The sequence below is a fragment of the Camelina sativa genome, chromosome 5 (assembly GCF_000633955.1).
Source record: "Camelina sativa cultivar DH55 chromosome 5, Cs, whole genome shotgun sequence".
NCBI classification, from domain to species: Eukaryota; Viridiplantae; Streptophyta; class Magnoliopsida; order Brassicales; family Brassicaceae; genus Camelina; species Camelina sativa.
In genome coordinates, this window is record NC_025689.1 from 11,348,087 (window position 1) to 11,368,958 (window position 20,872).

At 34.9% G+C, this 20,872-nt stretch overlaps 3 protein-coding genes across 4 annotated transcripts; all 3 read right to left on the reverse strand.

Moving 5' to 3' along the window:
• LOC104786541 (protein trichome birefringence-like 43) lies at window positions 231-2,254 on the reverse strand. The gene is made up of 5 exons (XM_010511972.1): window positions 1,914-2,254; window positions 1,257-1,434; window positions 963-1,141; window positions 709-867; window positions 231-597 (listed from the first exon to the last, which is right to left on the reverse strand). The coding sequence occupies exons 1-5, from the start codon at window positions 2,192-2,194 to the stop codon at window positions 294-296; spliced, it is 1,101 nt and encodes a 366-aa protein (XP_010510274.1). The 5' UTR covers window positions 2,195-2,254; the 3' UTR covers window positions 231-293.
• LOC104789147 (protein trichome birefringence-like 43) lies at window positions 3,338-5,467 on the reverse strand. Its single transcript, XM_010514886.2, has 5 exons — window positions 5,159-5,467; window positions 4,303-4,480; window positions 4,024-4,199; window positions 3,761-3,922; window positions 3,338-3,650 (listed from the first exon to the last, which is right to left on the reverse strand). The coding sequence occupies exons 1-5, from the start codon at window positions 5,428-5,430 to the stop codon at window positions 3,338-3,340; spliced, it is 1,101 nt and encodes a 366-aa protein (XP_010513188.2). The 5' UTR covers window positions 5,431-5,467.
• On the reverse strand, window positions 11,058-13,322 carry LOC104786542 (cytochrome b561 domain-containing protein At2g30890-like). 2 transcript variants are annotated; one of them, XM_010511973.2, is made up of 4 exons: window positions 12,930-13,322; window positions 12,407-12,577; window positions 11,670-11,818; window positions 11,058-11,450 (listed from the first exon to the last, which is right to left on the reverse strand). In XM_010511973.2, the coding sequence occupies exons 1-4, from the start codon at window positions 13,113-13,115 to the stop codon at window positions 11,132-11,134; spliced, it is 825 nt and encodes a 274-aa protein (XP_010510275.1). In that variant the 5' UTR covers window positions 13,116-13,322; the 3' UTR covers window positions 11,058-11,131. The 2 variants fall into 2 exon arrangements, with proteins under 2 accessions (XP_010510275.1, XP_010510276.1); XM_010511974.2 differs by having other exon boundaries at window positions 12,407-12,574; window positions 12,930-13,319.

Below are 20,872 nucleotides of genomic sequence, written 5' to 3' on the forward strand. Positions count from 1 at the left end.
TTTTTGTTGTCAATAACTTTAATGGATTAGTTCAAACTATATTACATATGTTCTCTAATTACTCACTAATTAAATTCTATGATCAATATTTTAGCCAATTTAGTCAGAAGATCAGGAAGGATCAAACTAGGTCTTCTTTCATAAATGGTTCAACCAGTCAATGAATCCTTTTTGTTTTCAAGCGTTTTGGATGACAAAAAGGAAAAGGAAATCCAGCAAGACACCAGTGATAACCGATAAGTAAATCTTATAATTAATATAGTTTTTTTAAAAGTTTATAACCATCAAAGAAATCAGTAATTAAACAACTCATTATACAAGAGCTGGTTCCAGGTATCGGGAACTCCAGCAAGACACCAGTGGCTACAATCTGGTGCCTTGTGACCACCAATCCCGTAGGCGGAAGGATGTCCATCTTTCCTTAGCTGAGACATCAATGTCACATCCATTAACCGCGCCGGCTTCTTCATCTTCTTTATTAGTTTCGCCACCACCATCTCCGCTGGGTGTGGTCCCGCCAGGTAATTGGATCCCATAACCGGCGTTGTTTCTCCAACGCAACTTCCTTTGCCACCTTGTTTCGACCATTCGTTTGCGCTGTAACATTATATTCCAATATTGTTGTTATTAATAATTCCATTCTATCGTTAAATATGAAGTGTATAAGTAACGAACACAACATATAAGCTATATAGAGAAAGAACTTACCGGCCATGGTCCGGAGAAACTCCTTGGAAGAAGACTTTGGTTTTGGAAGGATCAATGTTTTGATCAACCCAATTAGCCCAAGTCGTCATAGCTTTCTCATACGCCTCTAATCGGTCCATGTCTTTAACGTTTACGTTACCGTACGCAATTGAATCCCATCTGCAACCCCAAATGAGTAACATTATAAGTTGTATACTATTAAGTCCATACATGAGATATGTTTGACGACATATATATAGAAAGTGGATTTTTACGGTTGTTTTCTGCCAGTGTGAAGCCACCAGTGCCAAGAGTTGAAGACCAAAACGTCTGCGGTTTTCCACAAGGAACCGCTCGAGATTGAGTCGAGCTTCAACACTCGATTCGGTGGGGCTGCTCCCACTATATCCACCAGAAACGCGTTTCTTGAGAACATGATTGAGGAATTGTAAGCCTGCATTGCATGCAACATACACGAACCAAACCAGAATTAATCAAAAACCAAATTAAACCGGACTATATAACACCGGAAAGTTAAAAGAGTCTAATGAAGAAGTTAGAAACGTTACCGGGAATGAGAAGACGGAGAGGCCAGAAGCGGAACGTGTGGGGGTGAATTTGGCGTTTGGTGCGGCATTGTGAAGCAAACAAGTTAGAGACTGCCATTGGTTTAGACTCAGTGAATCTCCTACGAACATCAGTTTCTTCCCTCTCATTACTCTTCCCAAAAAATCTAAGCCATCGAATCTGCAATATACATCATCAAAACAAAATGTGTATTTTATACTCAAATCAATATTTCTATGTCGTTCATATATATAAAATCATTATCACAAATCATTTTATGTTCCCGATATATGGTTGGGTTTGTAACATTTTTATTCATAATGATATGAAATCAACTATAGCATTATGAATGCTTTTTTGGCTTATAGTTAAAAGGTACTTATTACTAAATTTTAAGAGGTGCATGAAATTCTATTTTATGCATGCACCGATCGATACAAAATGCATAGGTGGCAATATTTATGATTAACAAATATTAAAGAAATCTTAAAAGACAATATGAGAATGAAGAAAGTTTCCCAAACATTGTTATTTGATGCCTACATTACTCATACCAATTCACCTAGGGATTATGTAAATATGTCTTAGGACGCACTAGCTAGATCTACGTTACGTATCGGGAAAAACGTTATAGATACATGAAGAATAGATGGAATAACCTGCGGAGGTTGCAGTCGGATGGTTGCCACCGATACTTGAGGTATTCGCTGTCAGGGCGACCATTGGGCTTGCAGTTAAACTGTTTCTGGATGAAAGGGCAAGTCTTGGAATCATAGAGAGGGTAAGATTGGTCATAGACCCAATTTCCTATATAAATATTACAAGACTCTCTATGTGGTAATAATGAATCATTAACAATAGCGCTCTCTATTTGGTTCAAAACCACAAGCATCATTACCATGACCGTTACTAATCCGGTCGAAACAGCACCCCTCATCATTGCAAAACTCACACAAGTTGTCAACGTTTTGGTTTGGTGAAGAAGAACAATTTGTTTTTCTTTAATTTGTCTGTGTCTTTGGTTTTATATATCAGCATATATATATTATGTGTGTGTAGATGTTGCAGATTTTGTTATTCAAAATTAGAGATATTATGTTTATGTCTATGGATCAGTTTCCATTTTTACATTGGATTTAGTCTTGGAGATCTAGAGATCTTATTATTATATGTGGAAGTTTTTTTTTTAATACTAATCAATATGTGAAAGTTTATCTTTGTATTTATTATATTAGGGAAAATTATTGGATTCACCCCTACGGGTGAACACCTCTTATTCAACCCTTCTTAATCTAAGGGTAAACACCTCTTATTCACCCCCTCTTAATCTAGGGGTGAACACCTCTTATTCACCTCTTCTTAATCAACCAATCAAAATCAGCAATATACCTTGTCATATCATATTTAAAAAATAATTCAAAATTAAAATAAAAAGCCAAAATAAATTAAGAAAACAAACCATATTTACACCTTAAAGTTTGATGTTGGACTAAAATCAAACCATATTTACACATTAACAATTTTGTTTAATTATAAAATCTAAACCCTAACTACTCATTTATAAACGCAAACCGATACATAATATCATTTAATTATAAAATCTAATCTTTAACTATTTTTTTCATAAATCCAAACCGACATATAATTTTTTTAATTATAAAATTTTGAACTCTAATCCTCATTTATAAACCCAAACCAACATAATTTCCTTAATAAAAAATTTACAGAATTTGTTTTTATAATTTATTTTGTCTTTTTATTTTAATTTTGAATTATTTTTTTAATATGATATGACATGACATATTGCTTTATTTTGATTGGTTGATTAAGTGGTGATGAATAAGAGGTATTCACCCCTAGGGCTGAACCCAAATATTTTTCATTATCAAAAAGTTTTTTTGCTTCCCACTTACCTTTCTCTTTAAAAAAATATACATTGTCTTAATAACTAAAAATAAAAACATAAAAATAATGATGTATGTAAATTACATTACAAAAGAGAAAAGGAAATCAAATCTAAAATAAACATGTTGAGGTAACAAGTAATTCATATAATGATTTTTTTTTTCACAGTTTCTAACCATCAAAAAAACCCGTAATGAAACAACTCAGTATACAAGAGCTGGTTCCAGGTATCGGGAACTCCAGCAAGACACCAGTGGCTACAATCTGGTGCCTTGTGACCGCCAAGCCCGTACACTGAAGGATGTCCATCTTTCCTTAGCTGAGACATCAATGTCACATCCATTAACCGCGCCGGCTTCTTCATCATCTTTATCAATTTTGCCACCACCATCTCCGCTCGGTGTGGTCCTGCCCGGTACTTTGATCCTATAACGGGCTTCGTTTCGCCAATGCAACTGCCTTTGCCACCTTGTTTCGACCATTCGTTTGCGCTGTGTAAACAATATGTTCCAAGGTTGTAAATTAAATAACAATTCCATTTACTTCATAATTTTCGTAATTTTATCGAATACAACAAAAGTTATATAGAAAAAGAACTTACCGGCCATGGTCCGGAGAAACACCTTGGAAGAAGACTTTGGTTTTGGAAGGATCAATGTTTTGATCAATCCACTTAGCCCAAGTCCCCATGGCTTTCTCATACGCCACTAATCGGTCCATGTCTTTAACCGTTTCATTACGGCCGAACTGAATTTTGTCCCATCTGCATGCAACGCCAAATTAATGAGCACATTAGTTATTGGATACTAATTTAAGTCCATACACTAAGTTATGTTTGACGACATATATAAAGTGGATTGTTACGGTTGTTTTCTGCCAGTGTGAAGCCACCAATGCCAAGAGTTGAAGACCAAAACGTCTGCGGTTTTCCACAAGGAACTGCTCGAGATTGAGTCGAGCTTCATTACTCGATTCGGTGGGGCTCCGACTATATCCACCAGAAACGCGTTTCTTGAGAACATGATTGAGGAATTGTAAGCCTGCATTGCGTGAATGCATACATACATGAACCGTACCAGAATTAATCAAAACCAAAATAAACCGAAGTTTTAAATATTTTAATGAAGAAGTTAGTAAAGTTACCGGGAATGAGAAGACGGAGAGGCCAGAAGGGGAACGCGTGAGGGTGAATTTGACGTTTGGTGCGGCGTTATGAAGCAAACAAGTTAGAGATTGCCATTGGTTTAGACTCAGTGAATCTCCTACGAACATCAGTTTCTTCCCTCTCATTACTCTACCCAAAAAATCTAAGCCGTTGAATCTGCAATATACATCATTCATCATAAGAAAAATGTATATATATTTTCAGTTTAACAGTATTCTATATCATTCGTCATATAAGCATTATCACAAATTATATATGTTCCCGATATATATGGTTGGGTTTATAACATTTTATTTACTAGACCTTCTAACAATTTTTTTTTCTAGTGTAGAATTCAAGGGAGGGGTGGTGATCCAGCTTCGGTTACTTAATTCTAAAAGAGTAAAAGGGAATGAAGAGTATACATTTCTATTGAATCGTTTTTATTTTTATATAACGAAGTCTGTATTAAAGCCATCTATAAATCGCTGCCGCATGCTTAAGTACCTAGCTAGGTACATTGCTTTGTCTAACCGCTAAAACGAAATTAACAATAGCATCATGAATTTTTATAACATAGATAACATTTTCTCAAGTCTTACATATGAACTCATATGCAACATACAAAATGTTATGGATCCAGTTATCAATCCTAAGACCCTAATCAAGAAATATTTAAGAAATTTTGAGAATGAAGAAGTTTCCAAAACAATGTTAATTGATGCCTAAATTGCCTGAATGATACAGGTACTCATAGGCCATAGCAATTCACCTAGGGTTAGGTTTATGTCTCAAAACGCACTAGATTTATGTATCGAAAAACGTTATAGATACATAAAGAATAGATGGAATCACCTGGGGAGATTGCAGCCGGATGGTTGCCACCGATACTTAAGGTACTCGCTGTCAAGGCGACCATTGGACTTGCAGTTAAACTGTTTCTCGATGAAAGGGCAAGTCTTGGAATCATAGAGAGGGTAAGATTGGTCATAGACCCAATTTCCTATATAAATATTACAAGACTTTCTATGTGGTTTTTTCACAATAGCACTCTCTGTTTGGTTTAACACCACAAGTATCATTACCATGACCGTTACTAATCCGGTCGAAACAGCACCCCTCATCATTGCAAAACTCACACAAGTTGTCAACGTTTTGGTTTGGTGAAGAAGAAGAATTGTGTGATAGAATTTGTTTTTCGATCTTTTGATTTTGTCTTTGGTATTTATATATCAGCATACATATTATGTGTGTGTAAATTTTGTAGATTTTACATACATATATGGAGGGATATATGTAAAAGAGACATATATGGAGATATTGTTATTCAAAATTAGAGATATTTTGTTTCCGTCTATGGCACTCAATAGGTCAATTAAACGTTAGAATCTTCATTAATGAAGAAAGGAGATGGATCAGTTTCCATTTTTACGTTGGGTTCAGTCTTGGAGATCTTATTATATGTGGAAGTTTTTTAAAATACTAATTAATAAATGGAAGTTTTTTTTTTGTTTACAACAAAATAAATGTAAATTTATATCTTTGTATTTATTATACTAATATATTAATTAGGTTAATTGACTCAATTTATACGTTGTTAAAAAAAAAAGACTCAAATTTCTACGTACGTACGAAGTTAATTTGTTTTAAATAAACTGAGTTAATGTATTTTTTTTTAATCCAACATCAAACTTTAATTGTTAACAAATAAAAAAACTTTAATTATCAAAATAGTTTTTTTTTCTTCCCACTTACCTTGTTCTCTTAAGAAAAATATTGTCGAAAGTCAAAACAGCTAAAAATAATAAAATGTATAATGGTAAATATAATAATTAAATTTACTAATATAATTAAACTAATGATATACATTAAATTAAAAATTATAGAAAAATGATTTAGATCATACGTTACTAAAAATATTATTGAAAGAGCAAAAAAAGAATTAATATAACTAAAATAGTGATATAGAAAAAAATTATACATAGCAGAAATAAAATCTAATTTAATCTATATAATAATAACAATCTGAAAAATACCAACAACAGTTGCGATTTTTCGTCCTATCTTTTCGTAAAATATATATATATATATATATTTTTTTTCTTTGACAGAAAATTTCAACGGTTGCATCTCTCCAAAAAGTGAAGTTTGTTAAATGTAGAGTTGTGTCTCTTACAAAAAATTGTGTTTATTCAAATGTTCACATCTTTATAAATTTATATATAAGTGACTTCTCATCATTGTATTCAAATTTTCTTTATTTTATATTTTTTACAGTTGCGTCTCTCTAAAAAATTGTATCTGTTGAATATAGAGCTGTGTCTTTTACAAACAGTTGTGTCTATTCAAATGTTTCCATCTTTAGAAATCTATGTATAAATAACTTCTCATTATTGTATTCAAATATAATAATAACAATAAAAAAAATGCCAACAACAGTTACGATTTTTCGTAGTACCTTTTTATAAAATATATTTATATATATATATTTTTTTTTTGACAGAAAATTTCAATGGTTGCATCTCTCTAAAAAGTTGCGTCTGTTAAATGTAGAGTTGTGTCTCTTACAAACAGTTGTGTCTATTCAAATGTTCACATCTTTATAAATTTATATATAAGTGACTTCTCATCATTGTATTCAAATTTTCTTTATTTTATATTTTTGACAGAAATTTTTTACAGTTGCGTCTCTCTAAAAAGTTGCGTCTATTGAATATAGAGTTGTGTCTTTTACAAACAGTTGTGTCTATTCAAATATTTACATTTTTAGAAATCTATATATAAATAACTTCTCACCATTGTATTCAAATTTTCTTTATATTTGTATTAGTTAAAAGAGATTTGTTAGAAATGACGTCTCATCACTGTGAGAAATTTATTGCAGTTTGATATATTTTGTTAATCGTTGTAATTATATTCAGTATCTAGGTATACAACCATCTATTCAGCGAGAGTTATCATTCTATTGGTATGAATCCAAACCTGTTAACAACGTTGTTCAACTTGGTTTTTCAGAAAATGAGAGCATATTGGCTCGTATATGTTTGTTTATTTTTTTTGTCACAAGTATATATATATATATATACATATATATTTGTCTACTTCATGCTTTTTTGATTAGAAAACTAATTTTATTATAGAAAGTAATATGGATTTCTGTATTTCTATTTTACAGTTCGTTCAAGGTAAAAATAAAAATAAAATATCACAGTTCATTCTATTATATTTTCTACAGTTGGAAATATTTAGTTTTTGGGAGATGAAAAACCGGTGATCAACAGAAAGATTGACGGTTGAGATGATTGTCCAATAAACTATCTTGACGACAAAGACTTATCTACAACTTCATATAGGTTAAGGAAATTTTTATATTTACCTCTAGTCATAATACACTCAAATTGAAATCTTAACAACAAAAGATACTGAATATGAAATATTATAAAAATTTGAAAAGGTTTTGGATTCTGACTGCAAAAAAAATGAGGAGCGTGGCCGTCCTTGGCCGACCATCTTCCTTAGACGCGTACATTGTGATGCTACAACATACACCTAAATGTTATTGTTATAAGTTCTAATTATTATTCTTCCCCTCTAATATTTATTTATGTGTGACTCAGGATAATTAACCAGCATCTGACGCGGAGAAAAATAAGTAATAAGTACATTCAATATTGGATTAACTGTATATATATAATCTATTATAATTGCCAGAATGTTTAATGACTATAGGTTGTTTTATATAAAAATATGTTTCATCTATAAAACGATAGTTGTTTGTATTATATATACATTTACAATACTACCTCTATGAAAATAGATGTATTTTTTTTATATGAATATATAACTGAGTTTTGATTCAAATAAATAAAATATGTGATAATTTTCTGTTTAGTTATATTCAACTTTGAGAGGATTGGTAATTTTCTTACTGATTGAGTGAATAGTAATATTAATATTCATTTTTTATGAAGTAAAAATTGATTTTGGAAATAGAAATATGTTTGAGTTATGCTAAAAAAGATTAAAGTAATTAATAGAAATGAATTTAAACAAATCATTATGTCATTTTAAGAATGGTCCTCAATTAATATTTTTAATATCTGTAATTTATTATATGATTATTCATGAAATTTATAGTGTCTTATACAATGTATTCATAATTTTATCATTTAAAACAAATAAAAAAATAAATTTAAAAATATAATCATTTACATATCATATTTGACAACAAAAGAATAAGTTGTAACAGGTTCATAAAATATACAAAAATATGACTGTAAGGTTAAGAAGAGAAGACACAACTGTAGATTGTATTTATTCATTTTTCAGAAATTAAAAAATAATTTACGAAAAATTACGACAAAAAAACACAGATAAAAAGTTACATTAAAAAGATGTGAACGAAAGGTTACGACGAATAAAAGCGAACGAAATAACACGACTGCAATGTTATCTCATGGCAGTTAATCGTAAAAATTTGTTTAATTTGATGTGTGTAGCATTGATAATTATTATTTTTTCCATAAATCAATTATATTGAGATCAAAAAGTGTTTACAAAATACGCAAATACAAATCTATACAGAAACTTTCCAATACAACCGATATACGCAAATACATGAAATTGATACAATTTCAGTGAAGGAGTGGAAGTAACCCTGCTGTTAATTAGTCTTATAGGCAACATATAAAATCTGTTAAGTCCCCCTTTCACACACTTTTGATTGGCTATCAGCTTGGTGCTGAAACTCCAGAATATCATTGACATTACTTTAACTAAGAAAATTAGATCTGATGTTGTTGGAAATGATTCTAGATCTTGTCGCCTTCTTGAGATCGATATAGTTGATAATTCCGGCAAATATTCTCTATGATCATTTGGAAAAATCCATTGTCTTCTCATCCATAATTGTTTCCGTAGTGTATGACGTCTCCAGTGTCTCCAAAGATAACTTGAAAGTCCTTCATCTTCTTCTCCACCAAGTATAAGACCAAGAGGATTCTGGGCACATTTGTGTTTTGATTTGTTTACACATGTGACTGTCTTTCTTTTAGTCACATTGTCGACTTGAAACTCCATTAGGAGATTGGTGATGATAGAGCATAAGTTTTGTCTTCTCATCATTAAATTATGTCGTATTAGTCTATTAGTACAAGTGCCCATACCATTTTTGTCCATCGATTCTGCTGTATATCTCTCTAATGCGTTCCTTAACCACCAAATCCACCCAATATAAATCAGATTGTTTCGCCAATACTTCACTATCTCTGTAATAAACTTCGAAAACAGAATTTGATTGTGATAAAATTGATGTTTCCAGAACTTCAACACATAAACAATAGAGCAGCAAACGTGTATTCCAGGATCCCAGATCCAAGAATGACTTCCAATCCCAGAATCGGATAATTTCATCTGAGAAACAACAATTCTATTAGAATGGAAAAGTGACGTTTCGGTGAAGAAACGATGAATACCATTTGAAGACGGAAAGAAGCCGACACCATAAACCTTGGATTGAGACCAAAATAGGGTTGGAAATACGCTCCCACAGACGGACAGAAAAAAAGCCGAGACTGTGAAGAGGAATTTGGACGCAACAATCACGATCTGCAACCTCATATGTTCTCAAAACCACGTTTTTCAAACAGGTTGATGAAATATGGATGTTATGAAGCGACACCCAAGTCAAGATAGGAGACTGGTTTGCGATTGACGGTCTAAGATTTAGTAACAACACAGTGAGAAGGCAAAGAGCAAGGGTTTTGAGATCATGATTTGCCATAAATTATTAAGTAGATCTATACAAAGAGAAGCAAAACGGAAAAAAAAAACAAGGAGAGAAGAGCCGACCGACGCCAGAGAAGCCGGCGTCGGCCGGTAACGGTGAACGAAAACAAAAGTTTTTAGAAGGGTTGCTTTAGAAGAGAGAACAGAGAGAAAAACGGTTTCACCAGTCGATCGTAGATCGCGTTTTCAGCATTGATAATTATTTATTATATCATATGCGAAAGTAAAATTATTTTTTAAAGAATATTTTTCAATAAAGATATAAAGAATATTTCAAAAATTTGTATGTTTTTGAAATTTTTATTAGATAGTTTAGAAATCCCAATAGTTTAATAAATAAATTTAATTAAAGAATTTTGGTAATAAATATTTTACTAAAAATAACTTTCCCCGCGATATCGCGGGGGCTCCATACCTAGTAATAGTTTAATAGTAATACTAATACTATTATTACTGTAATACTAATAATAAATAAATTAAATTATTTATTCTAGGCTGAGAGATAGGTTTTCTCTATTCTCAATTTCATTCATTTCTAGATCAAACAATGTCCGTGCCGACTAGGTTTTCTCTATTCTCAATTTCATTCATTTCTAGATCAAACAATGTCCGTGCCGACTGTCTTGCTAAGAGCGCTCGAGTACGAGGTTCTATTTTTTCCCATGTAAGCTCGCAGATTCCAGAGTGGTTGGCTCATGAGGCTAACCTATTCGATCTAGCGAATAAAGTATGGTGTTTTTGCGGTAAAAAAATAAAATAAAATAAAATAAATAAATTAAATAATAGTTATGAACAGAGGAGAGTTCCTTCATAAATTCCACGGAAATTGCGGCCATTTCTTCTCATTCTTGATAAGAAAAAAGCAGTTAAATTTTTTAGGTTACGACTTAATCACAGCCTATGAGCATGTTTCTCTTAAATTTACTAAAGAAGATCGAAACTCGTAAGTTAGTCAAATCATTACGGCTACAAAATAATTCAAATGCCTTTGAAACCCTTTTTGTCTCTTAGAAAACAATCTCTCAAGATAAGAACAAAATACTAATAGCTTTGTTTAATTTCGTCGACCTCCTCTACATGGCCATTCTCTGCGGCTGAGATGTTGCTGTTATGATCAACGGATTGATTTCTGTTAAAGGTAGTTTGGCTTTGGATGTAAGACCACTTATCTTGGACAAGATAGAACAAAACAATAGAAGAGAGTTGTGCAGTGAAGAGTATAGTCCAAAGCTTAGCACTTGTTGATGTCTTCTTGGTGTAAGCGTGTAACCCTGTGTATATGTTTATTATCCCAAGAATAGCAATTGATGTTCCTGATATCCAGTGTCCTAAAAACCACTTCCTTCTAGCTTTTCCTCCCCTGCAATGTTTAGTACTAAATCAATTAAAGATGCAACATTAACATTTGATTAAGTCTATAACTAATTTGTATTTAGAAGTACATTATGCACTCTAAATGAAAAAGCAAGAACACAAAATAATGATTGTTGTCAATCTTAAGCTGTTAAGCTGTCTTATCGTAGCAAAAAATCATCGGCATAATAATATATATTTTTTTGAAGAGAAAAAACAGACGTACCTTGGAGGTCGGAGGAAGCCAAGAAGAGCTTGGAACCACACGATGACATAAAGTCCAATTCCTAGCCGTTGGTGATGATTATTGAACGAATTGTTGAAGTTTTTTACTGACATGATTGCCCCTATTGTCACAAGTATCACTGCAACCATCTGTTTTAAAAGTTCATCACATTGTTAATTACTCGCTTACACTTGTTGATTGATAACAATAGTGAAAAGTGACAGTTGTTGATCAATAATAATCCACACTTGTTATTAATTAATTATCATGGAAATATTTATTTTGTAACAAAAAATTGACTAGTAGGTGTGGTGATCTTAGTTAAGTATCAGAATGAGAGAAAGTGAAAGTCAGAAAGAACTAAAGGTTATGAAGATATTGACGTTAAAGCTAATAAAAAGAAGAAGAAGGTAGACGCTTTAGCTTGGCCTTCAAGTTTCCATGATTATCAGTGTGATTAACAATCTAGAATAACCCAAAAGGCCCTACTAATTACTAATTAAAAATCATGAAAAAGTTGTTAATTGGATGCAATCTTTATTCTTTAGATGAAGAAAGAAGCATCTTTGCTTTACTCTCTATCCACCCATCTACATTTGACACTCGCACCGACCTTTAAATTTCATTTTCAACTCATACAATATTTTCAACATACTTATGATTTAGTTCGTTGAATTGTTATATTTTGATACATAAAAAAAAAAAAAATTACGAGAGTTAAAAAAAATGAAACCTGCCTGAGAAGAGACATGAAGAAAGAAGAGTCGTCGAAGAGTGATTGAAGATTGGTCTTTGATAGACATTAATCTGATAGAGATTATACCAATTGGCATCAAAACACCCATCGATGCCCAAAGCATAAAGCCATGCACTTTGATTTCGTACACAAGCTTTGGATTTAGTTTCTGCTTCAATAAGAACAAAAATAATACCAATTGAGATTTTATTATAAGTTAATTAACAAGCACACATTTATACAGGGAATCGAACGATTATATCCATTATTTATTTTTTTGGTTAATTATCCTTAATCATTTCTATGAAGGTAGTATATTTTCAGATGAATCAAGGGCTCGTCATGGTTTCATGTATATATCTCTATTATACACAGATATATATGCATGCTAATGACGAGATGATAAATTAATTCATTAGGTTATAAGTTAAGATATAGTTTCAGATGAATCAAGGGTTCGTCATGGTTGAGATTGAAAGATTCATTTCTCATTATGACGAGCGAGAGAGAAAGAAAATACTAACCTCGGAGATAGGAGAAGTTTCGACTGGACCATTGACATCAATGACCAAGCTTCTGGTGTTTTCTTGAGCGGAGCTTAGGGGAAGAAGGAGAAGGAGGAGAGTGAAGAAGAGGTGATGATGAATGTCCATGATTTCATGTGGTTTGAAGTGGAAACAAAGAATACATAGTTTAGCTTTGATTATCATCAATTCATGAGTTCATTTCATATATATAAGTGTTATTGTGTTAAAGTGTGTGTGTGTGAGTGTGTAAAGAAAGATGAGGATATGGAACTTGATCCACTAGTTTCCTAGCTATAGAAGAAGAAAAAAGAAAAGTGGAGTTCAGAATTTGCTTTTAGAGTGTAAAGAAATGTAACAAAATTTTAAGTGCGCAACTTTGTAATATAATATGATTTGCATGGAGGTTGATGGTTTATTTTTCAGTATATCTTAAATTATATAGAGAAAAAGCAAGTTGAGGAATGGGCAACAATCGTTTAAGTTACTCAATTGTGGTTAAGTCTATTGATTTGATATAAAGAGCACTTCTTTGTTCGTCAATCTTGATTAGATATATTAACAATGATGTTTTACATCTGAAAAAGAAATAACTCTAAATAGAGGATGAGTGTTAAAACTTATCAAAACAATATATACATATATATATATATATATTTATGTACATTTAAGTGGATGTCACTATTTTACAGCACTTTTGGTTTTATTGGAAAAAAGAAAGAAAGTAAAACTGAAAATTCCTTAAGTTCAGATTCATCCAAAAGTATGATTTTATTGGACTTTTTATGTTTTGTGGAAGAATGTCAGATATTTTGTAAGGTAAAGTGAGTCATGGGCAGGTTGCACTACTCAAAGACCACTAAAAATGTGTTACTGTCAAGTGTCAACAAACATCATGATTTCACTGTGGAAGGTATACATTAGTGACCACATGGATATATATTTTTCTTTTCAAACATGAATCCTAAGAGAATAACAAAAACTTATACTTAAGATCCTTTTTTTTTGTAAAAATGTTGTTCAGTTGTTAAGATCAATTTCGGTAGTATATAGTAGAAGTTTCTTCTTATTTTGGGGATCGAATATAAGTCCAACAAAATCTAGATTTAATCAACCCTAGACTTTGTAGACGTTTCATTAGGGAAATGCCATAGATGTGAAAAACAAATGATAAATTCATACAAAAGGAATATTTACGTATACACAAGCAAGAGGACCACTTCATGGTTTGTTACTTTGTTTGCAGCTCTCCCACACCACTTAACCCCAAAATTAGATCTTGTCTTGGCTTACATGTCTACTACTCTTTTGCGTTGATGCTTTCAATCCTTTTCTCCGCTCCCCAATAAAATGTGTCTTGACCATCCCCCGAATCAAATTCACTGGTTTATGTTTACTACTTTGCAATTATCATCAACGGCTAGTCACATTAAACACATGTTTTATTTACGACCTTTAGAAAATTTGTAATGGACATCCGCGGACCAGTGCAGTAAAGTTTAGTTCCGTAAAAACTTTATTCATGTTAGTGAAATTATTTGAGAGAAAAAAAAGTTTTACTATACTTTTATTTCAACACAAATACTTTTCTTTGATTGGTAGATGGAATCATATGTAAAAAGTAATATCGAGTTTGATCCAACCAAACCGCCTGTTATGATCAGATTTGTTTTCCCAAAACTACGAAAGTTTTGTTTTCGTTGTGGATCTCTACGACATGACCAAACAGCTTGCGAATATGAAGCCCCAATCCCCCAAATAGATGATGTAGCAGTTCAACTTGCCTTAGAACCACTACACAAAGAAGTCCAAGAAGGTGATGATCATATGAGCGAAAACATAGAATCATCTACACCTATCTTTTGAAATCAACAAGCTCAATTTCCAATTCGACCGAGGGAAAAGGATGATATGTCTATCACTCCAGAGTACATTCCTCTTATAATCAAAGAGTATGGAGCTACGTCTAAACTACTTGCAGAAGAAAAAAGAAAGTCTATTGCAGTAGGTCCTGAGGATGAGAATTCTGCAACTTTCATTAGGGAGGATTCATTAATCACTCAACCACTTCCTATAGGGAATATTCAACAACAACCTCAGTTACAGCTCCAAGGGGATACTTTATATAAATCTGATCAAGCTATAAGGAAAGAAGTAAGTAACACTCCTCAGCTTGCCGACCGAGGACAAAAGTGAAAGGGACAGGACATTTTAATGGAGGATCAAGCATCAACTTCAAAGCCTAAAACCAAGGGTGATTTTCAGGGGATGGTGGAACCCCCGAAACCACCCCTTTCAGGATGAAGATACTGCATTGGAATTGTTAGGGGCTTAAGAGGAACCCTCTGACAATTCCATACCTTAAAGATATCAGGAAGTCTTCTAAACCTGATATCTTGTTCCTCGTAGAAACAAAGAATGGTTTTAATTATGTGAATAGATTAGGAAAAGAACTTGATTACCCTAATAGTTTTATTCTACCTTCAGAAGGTCTTAGTGGAGGCATGGCGATTTTTTGGAATGATGCGGTGAAGGTTGATTTTGTAGGTACTCCTACTTTGAACTACACTGACATGTACATATCAGAGCCAGGTTCACCAGTTTTTTGCACAACTTATGTTTATGGAGATCCAGATCAAAGACAGCGTAGTAAAATGTGGGACACAATATTTTTTGGGCTGAAGCGGGTTTGTACAGAGGAAGACCGCGATTAGTTTTAGGAGACTTTAATGATATTGTGAGTAATGAAGAAAAGATTGGAGGTCCGCACAGACCTGAAAGCTCCTTCAAGCTTTTCAGAAAAATGTTTAACACTGCCGGATTGCATGACTTAAAAGTAATGGGGGGCAAGTTTACCTGGACAGGTCAGAGGTATTCATATTCTATAAGATCCAGAACTGATAGAGCTGTGGCATCTGCAGACTGGCATGATGTGTTTCCCAAGGCCTATGTCCAGTTACTAGATTGGATTGGATCTGACCACATACCGCTTTTGATCTCTACTGGAGAAAAAAAGAGATTTGGCTGTCCTTTATTCAAATACGACAACCGATGGCGTTTCAATAAGGAAGTTAAAGAAGAATTAGCAAAAACATGGGACTCAGAGTGTCATCACTTACCACCCCAAAACTTCCATGACGCCCTTAGAAGATGTAGACTAGTTCTTTCAAGATGGAAATCAAAGCACCATGTAAATACGGCAAGGAGAATCGAGGAGCTAAAATCTCAGATTACTCGACTGTATAACAATATTCCTATTGATTTCAATCAAATAAAGACTTTAAAATCAGAATTAACCACTGTCTACAGGTTGGAAGAGGAATACTGGAAAACAAAAAGCAGGATACAGTGGCTTAAAGCGGGTGATCGTAATACAAGATTCTTCCATGCCAAAACCAAACAGAGACGAAGTTACAATCGAATTTGTGCAATCACATATGAATATGGAAAAGTCTGGTAAGAAGAGAAAGGTATTAATCAAGTGATCACAGATTCTTTTCAGTCTCTGTTCCTTACAAATGCAGATCATAATTATATAGATGATGTGGTGAAATATGTAAAACCTCGAGTAACAGCTGAAATGAATAAAGAGCTTACTAAACCTATTTCAGAAGAAGAGTTATACCAAGCTGTCCATGCAATGCCAAGGGAAAAAGCCCCATGACCAGATGGTTTCAACCCAGGATTCTATCAAGATCACTGGTCTACTATTCACACAGGTGTGTATAATTTTGCTAAATTATTTTTTGAAGAATGCACTCTAGATCCAAAAATGAATAATACACACATCTTTTTGATACCAAAAGTAGGACAGCCTAGTGAGGTAAAGGACTATCGACCTATAAGCCTAGCTAATGTAGCTTATAAAATTCTATCAAAGGTCCTACCTGATAGACTCAAACCCTGGCTAGATGAGATTATCTCTGCAAACCAATCAGCTTTCATTCCTGGGAGAATGATTATGGACAACATTCTTATAGCGCATGAGCTTATTCATTCTCTCTAAACAAAAAAACTGGTCAAACTTTTTATTGCTATAAAGCTTGATATTAGTAAGGCTTTTGACAAGGTTGAATGGCCATTTCTTGAGGCAGTTATGAAACAGATGGGATTCTCTGAAGTCTGGTGTAATTGGATCATGAAGTGTATCACAACTGTTTCATACTCGGTGCTTATCAATGGACAGCCAGTCGGACAAATAAAGCCTCAACGCGGTATACGTCAAGGTGATCCTATTTCACCTTATTTATACTTACTTTGCACAAAAGCTTTGTCTGCTTTAATTCAAGAAAATATCCAAAAGCAAAAGCTTCATGGTTTTAAGGCTAGCAGAAACGGTCGTGCAATATCTCATTTGCTTTTTGCAGATGATTCACTTATGTTCTGCAGAGCCTCGGTGGATGAATGTACAACTCTACTACATATCCTGCAACAATATGAGAAAGCATCAGGTCAGAGTGTTAACTTTCACAAATCGGCTATCACTTTTGGTAAAAGCATTGATTCGGAAACACGAAAGGAACTTAGTACTATTCTGAAAATACACAAAACCGGGGGTTTTGGCCGATATTTGGGTTTGCCTGAGTTTATTGGTAGAAATAAGACAAATGCTTTCTCTTATTTAGCTCAGAGAGTTGATCAAAAAATAGACAGCTGGTAAACTAAATTACTGTCTCCTGCAGGCAAGGAGATTCTCTTGAAGTCAGTAATCACAGCCATTCCAACGTACAATATGTCTTGTTTCCTTCTCCCCACTAGAATAACAAACCAGATCACAAAAGCAATGCGACACTTCTGGTGGTCCAGCACTAAAGACAGACACAAAATCCCTTGGATGGCGTGGAGTAAAATTACTGATCCAAAAGATGTTGGAGGCTTAGCAATTAGAGATCTCAAGGATTTCAATTTGGCACTGCTTGCTAAGCAAAGCTGGCGGATCCTCCAGCAACCAACCTCTCTAATGGCAAGAGTGTTAAAAGCAAAATACTTTCCAAAGCAGACTCTGATGACATCAAAGTGCAAAAAGAACTCCAGCTATGCTTGGAAAAGTATTTCTCAAGGTATACATCTAATCTCCCAAGGTCTTAAATATATAGTGGGAAATGGGAAACAAATTCATGTTTGGCAGGATCCGTGGCTTCCTTGCAGCCTACCGAGACCAGCGAGAGGACCGGGTGCTTCTGTTTATCCAAATTTGAAAGTTAGTGACTTGCTTTTCCACGGGTGTTGAAATGAAGAACTGCTTCAAGACATCATTCATCCGACTGACATTCCATATATTAGAAGGTTACAGCCTTCTACAACAGGAGCAGATGATACAATAGCTTGGATTCACACAAAAAGTGGGCAATACTCTGTTAAATCAGGATATCACATCCAGCGTAAGTTTTCAAATAACACGCTCACAAATCATACTGCTCTCCACAATACTACTGAGACATCATCTTTTACAAAAATCTGCAAATGCAATATACCACAGAAGCTTAAACACTTCTGGTGGAGATGTCTCCACAATGCACTGCCAACAGCAGAAAATTTAAAGAAGAGAAAGATGTTGTCTGACGATACTTGCCAGAGGTGTGGTGAAGCACCAGAAACTATCAATCATCTTCTTTTCCAATGCAGGCTAAACAAGGAGATTTGGAACCTTACACCACATAACCAACGAACAGGTTCAATTTTTTCCTCTCATTCTCTCAATCAGAACATAGATGAACTGTTGAATGCCAGTAAAAACCAAAAAAAGGATGTAAGTTTATTCCCTTTTATTGGTTGGAGAATCTGGAAGATGAGGAATGACTTGATTTTCAAAAATAAGAAATGGGCTATCCCTGATACTATAAACAAAGCTAATTTTGACTTTCAGCACTGGAAAGAAAGCATGGAAGCTGGCAAAGAGGATATGCAAGTACAACAAGGTCGGGGGTTAGAGAAGCATCAGTTTTTGGCACAACATACATCTGTAAATTCTATCTTACAGAGTGCCAAAGAATATTGTTGTTTTGTTGATGCCTTATGGACCTCACCAAATGAGATTGCCAGAATAGCTTGGGTCTTATATAATAAACAGGCGCGATTAATTCTACGAGGTAAGGCGTCAATCAATCCAATGAGCACACCCCTAGAGGTAGAAGCCGAAGCATTGAAATGGGCGGTTCTTCATCTCAACAGATTTGGTTACAACAATGTCATCTTTTGTGGAGATGCAGAAACCCTGTATAAACGGCTATCTCACATCTCCAAAGGCAGCTACAAATACCAACTCAGTGACCAGCCTATCATTGCAACCCAGTTGGTGGACATTGCCAAAATAACTTCTTTCTATGAAACTATAAACTTTGTTAAAGTTCCACGTTCTGTAAACAGTGTAGCAGATAGTCTAGCAAAACATGCCGAGGAAACTAGATGAGGCTTTCCTCGGACAAGGATCGGAGATTTGAATCCAGAGAGGAAACAAATGGTGGAAGCGAGAGATGAGCTGAAACGAACGAGCGGATCGAGAGATCCGGCCTTTGGTCTCGGCTTCGGTCGAGCAGTCTCGGTTGCGGTACGGACGATACGGAAATCGGTCCCCGGAGTTTGAAGGTAAACTGCGGAAACGGCTCTCGGCAACGCGGAAGTGGTTCTCGGTGAGGCGGTAAGAATCCTCGGTGATGCGGTAAGGATTCTCGGTGATGCGATAAGGAAGGTGGAGTCGAAGCGGAAGTACAACGAGCGGTAGGAACCGGACGTGATACGGTAGAGATGGACGCGAAGGTGGTTTGATGCGACGACACACGGGAGATGGCTCGGCCCGTGATACGGTCAACTAGTCGATGTCGAACCCGGTTCGAGATCGGCTAGGGTTTCTCGGTAGTCAAGTCCCGGACTTGGACTAAGGAGAGAGGTGAGACAAGAACAAGATTCTCTCTTGTGAAATTTAATTCAATACTTCAAGTCTGCCTTTTACAAAGAGGGTTGATGCCTTTATATAGTGAGGCTTACATAAGGAGACTCTAAAATCCTAGAGACGTGGCCTTGATCTAAACCACACACTTGTCCTAGAGCAAAAACAAAAGTAAAGCAAGGGCAATGACCAAACAACGGTCATAGAAAGATCTAGACAAAATTCAAAAGGAAGGGGATAGGGTCGCCACGTCATTGGCTGGGACGTGGTGAAATAATCTTCACTTCCTTGGCTCCTAAGTCTCTCTTTAAGTGTTTCAAGATCACGAGCCAAGTGGGAACGAAGTGGAGATGCACTAGAGTCGCTGCCTCGTTAAAACCTCTTTGGTAAACCCATTGGGACAAACCCAAAGTAGGAAAAAGAGTACAGCTCCTTCTAATGGCTTAGGGGTGTCTTCACACTAGTGTGATGGTGAAGACACGCGAATCAAGCTTCCCAAAGCTGGTCAAGACTCAAGGCTCTTCATTGGTGATGCTAGCCATGAGCCATGGGGGGGTGAGCTTGGGTTGAAATGTCCATTGGTGGCTTGTCTTGCTCCGCCTTGAAGATCCTTGGGGGTTGAGTGATGCCTTGTTGGTCGCCTACGCTAGCTCCTGGTCGCCAGTGCAGGTTGTCCGAGAGTTTGAGAGGCGTCCGAGTGGTGGTCGGGTAGTGTCCGAGGGCTGCGAGTGTTCTTGGCCGAAGGACTGATCCCGTGATCACATCATTCCCTCCCTCTTATAGAAGTTTTGTCCTCAAAATTGTGCTCATTACTTGGATCAAAAAGGAAAAACCTAAAAATCAGCAGCATCAAAGGTTCAACCGCGGTTTACTTTACCGGGATCAAAAGGAAACAGTAAGGCCTTAAGAGAAAAGGATAAGACTTCCCCGGTAAGGCCAGTGGCATTGAGCGCTGCAATCCCTTCATGAACCGTGGTTGCTTGCTGAGACTCTCCTGGATGCCAAACAAAGGTTTGATCCGCACCAAAGTTGAATGAACACGTCGCCATAGGACCAT

What these genes read in the sequence shown, in the direction of transcription:
- LOC104786542 (XM_010511973.2), bottom strand. Translation starts at nt 13,115, where the DNA reads ATGATAATCAAAGCTAAACTATGTATTCTTTGTTTCCACTTCAAACCA. An exon ending in AAACTTCTCCTATCTCCGAG is followed by an intron (nt 12,578 to 12,929) that starts GTTAGTATTTTC and finishes TTCTTATTGAAG; the next exon opens with CAGAAACTAAATCCAAAGCT. An exon ending in GGCTTCCTCCGACCTCCAAG is followed by an intron (nt 11,451 to 11,669) that starts GTACGTCTGTTT and finishes TAAACATTGCAG; the next exon opens with GGGAGGAAAAGCTAGAAGGA.
- LOC104786541 (XM_010511972.1), bottom strand. Translation starts at nt 2,194, where the DNA reads ATGATGAGGGGTGCTGTTTCGACCGGATTAGTAACGGTCATGGTAATG. An exon ending in TCTCCGTCTTCTCATTCCCG is followed by an intron (nt 1,142 to 1,256) that starts GTAACGTTTCTA and finishes CATGCAATGCAG; the next exon opens with GCTTACAATTCCTCAATCAT. An exon ending in GTTTCTCCGGACCATGGCCG is followed by an intron (nt 598 to 708) that starts GTAAGTTCTTTC and finishes ATAATGTTACAG; the next exon opens with CGCAAACGAATGGTCGAAAC.
- LOC104789147 (XM_010514886.2), bottom strand. Translation starts at nt 5,430, where the DNA reads ATGATGAGGGGTGCTGTTTCGACCGGATTAGTAACGGTCATGGTAATG. An exon ending in TCTCCGTCTTCTCATTCCCG is followed by an intron (nt 4,200 to 4,302) that starts GTAACTTTACTA and finishes CACGCAATGCAG; the next exon opens with GCTTACAATTCCTCAATCAT. An exon ending in CACACTGGCAGAAAACAACC is followed by an intron (nt 3,923 to 4,023) that starts GTAACAATCCAC and finishes CGTTGCATGCAG; the next exon opens with ATGGGACAAAATTCAGTTCG.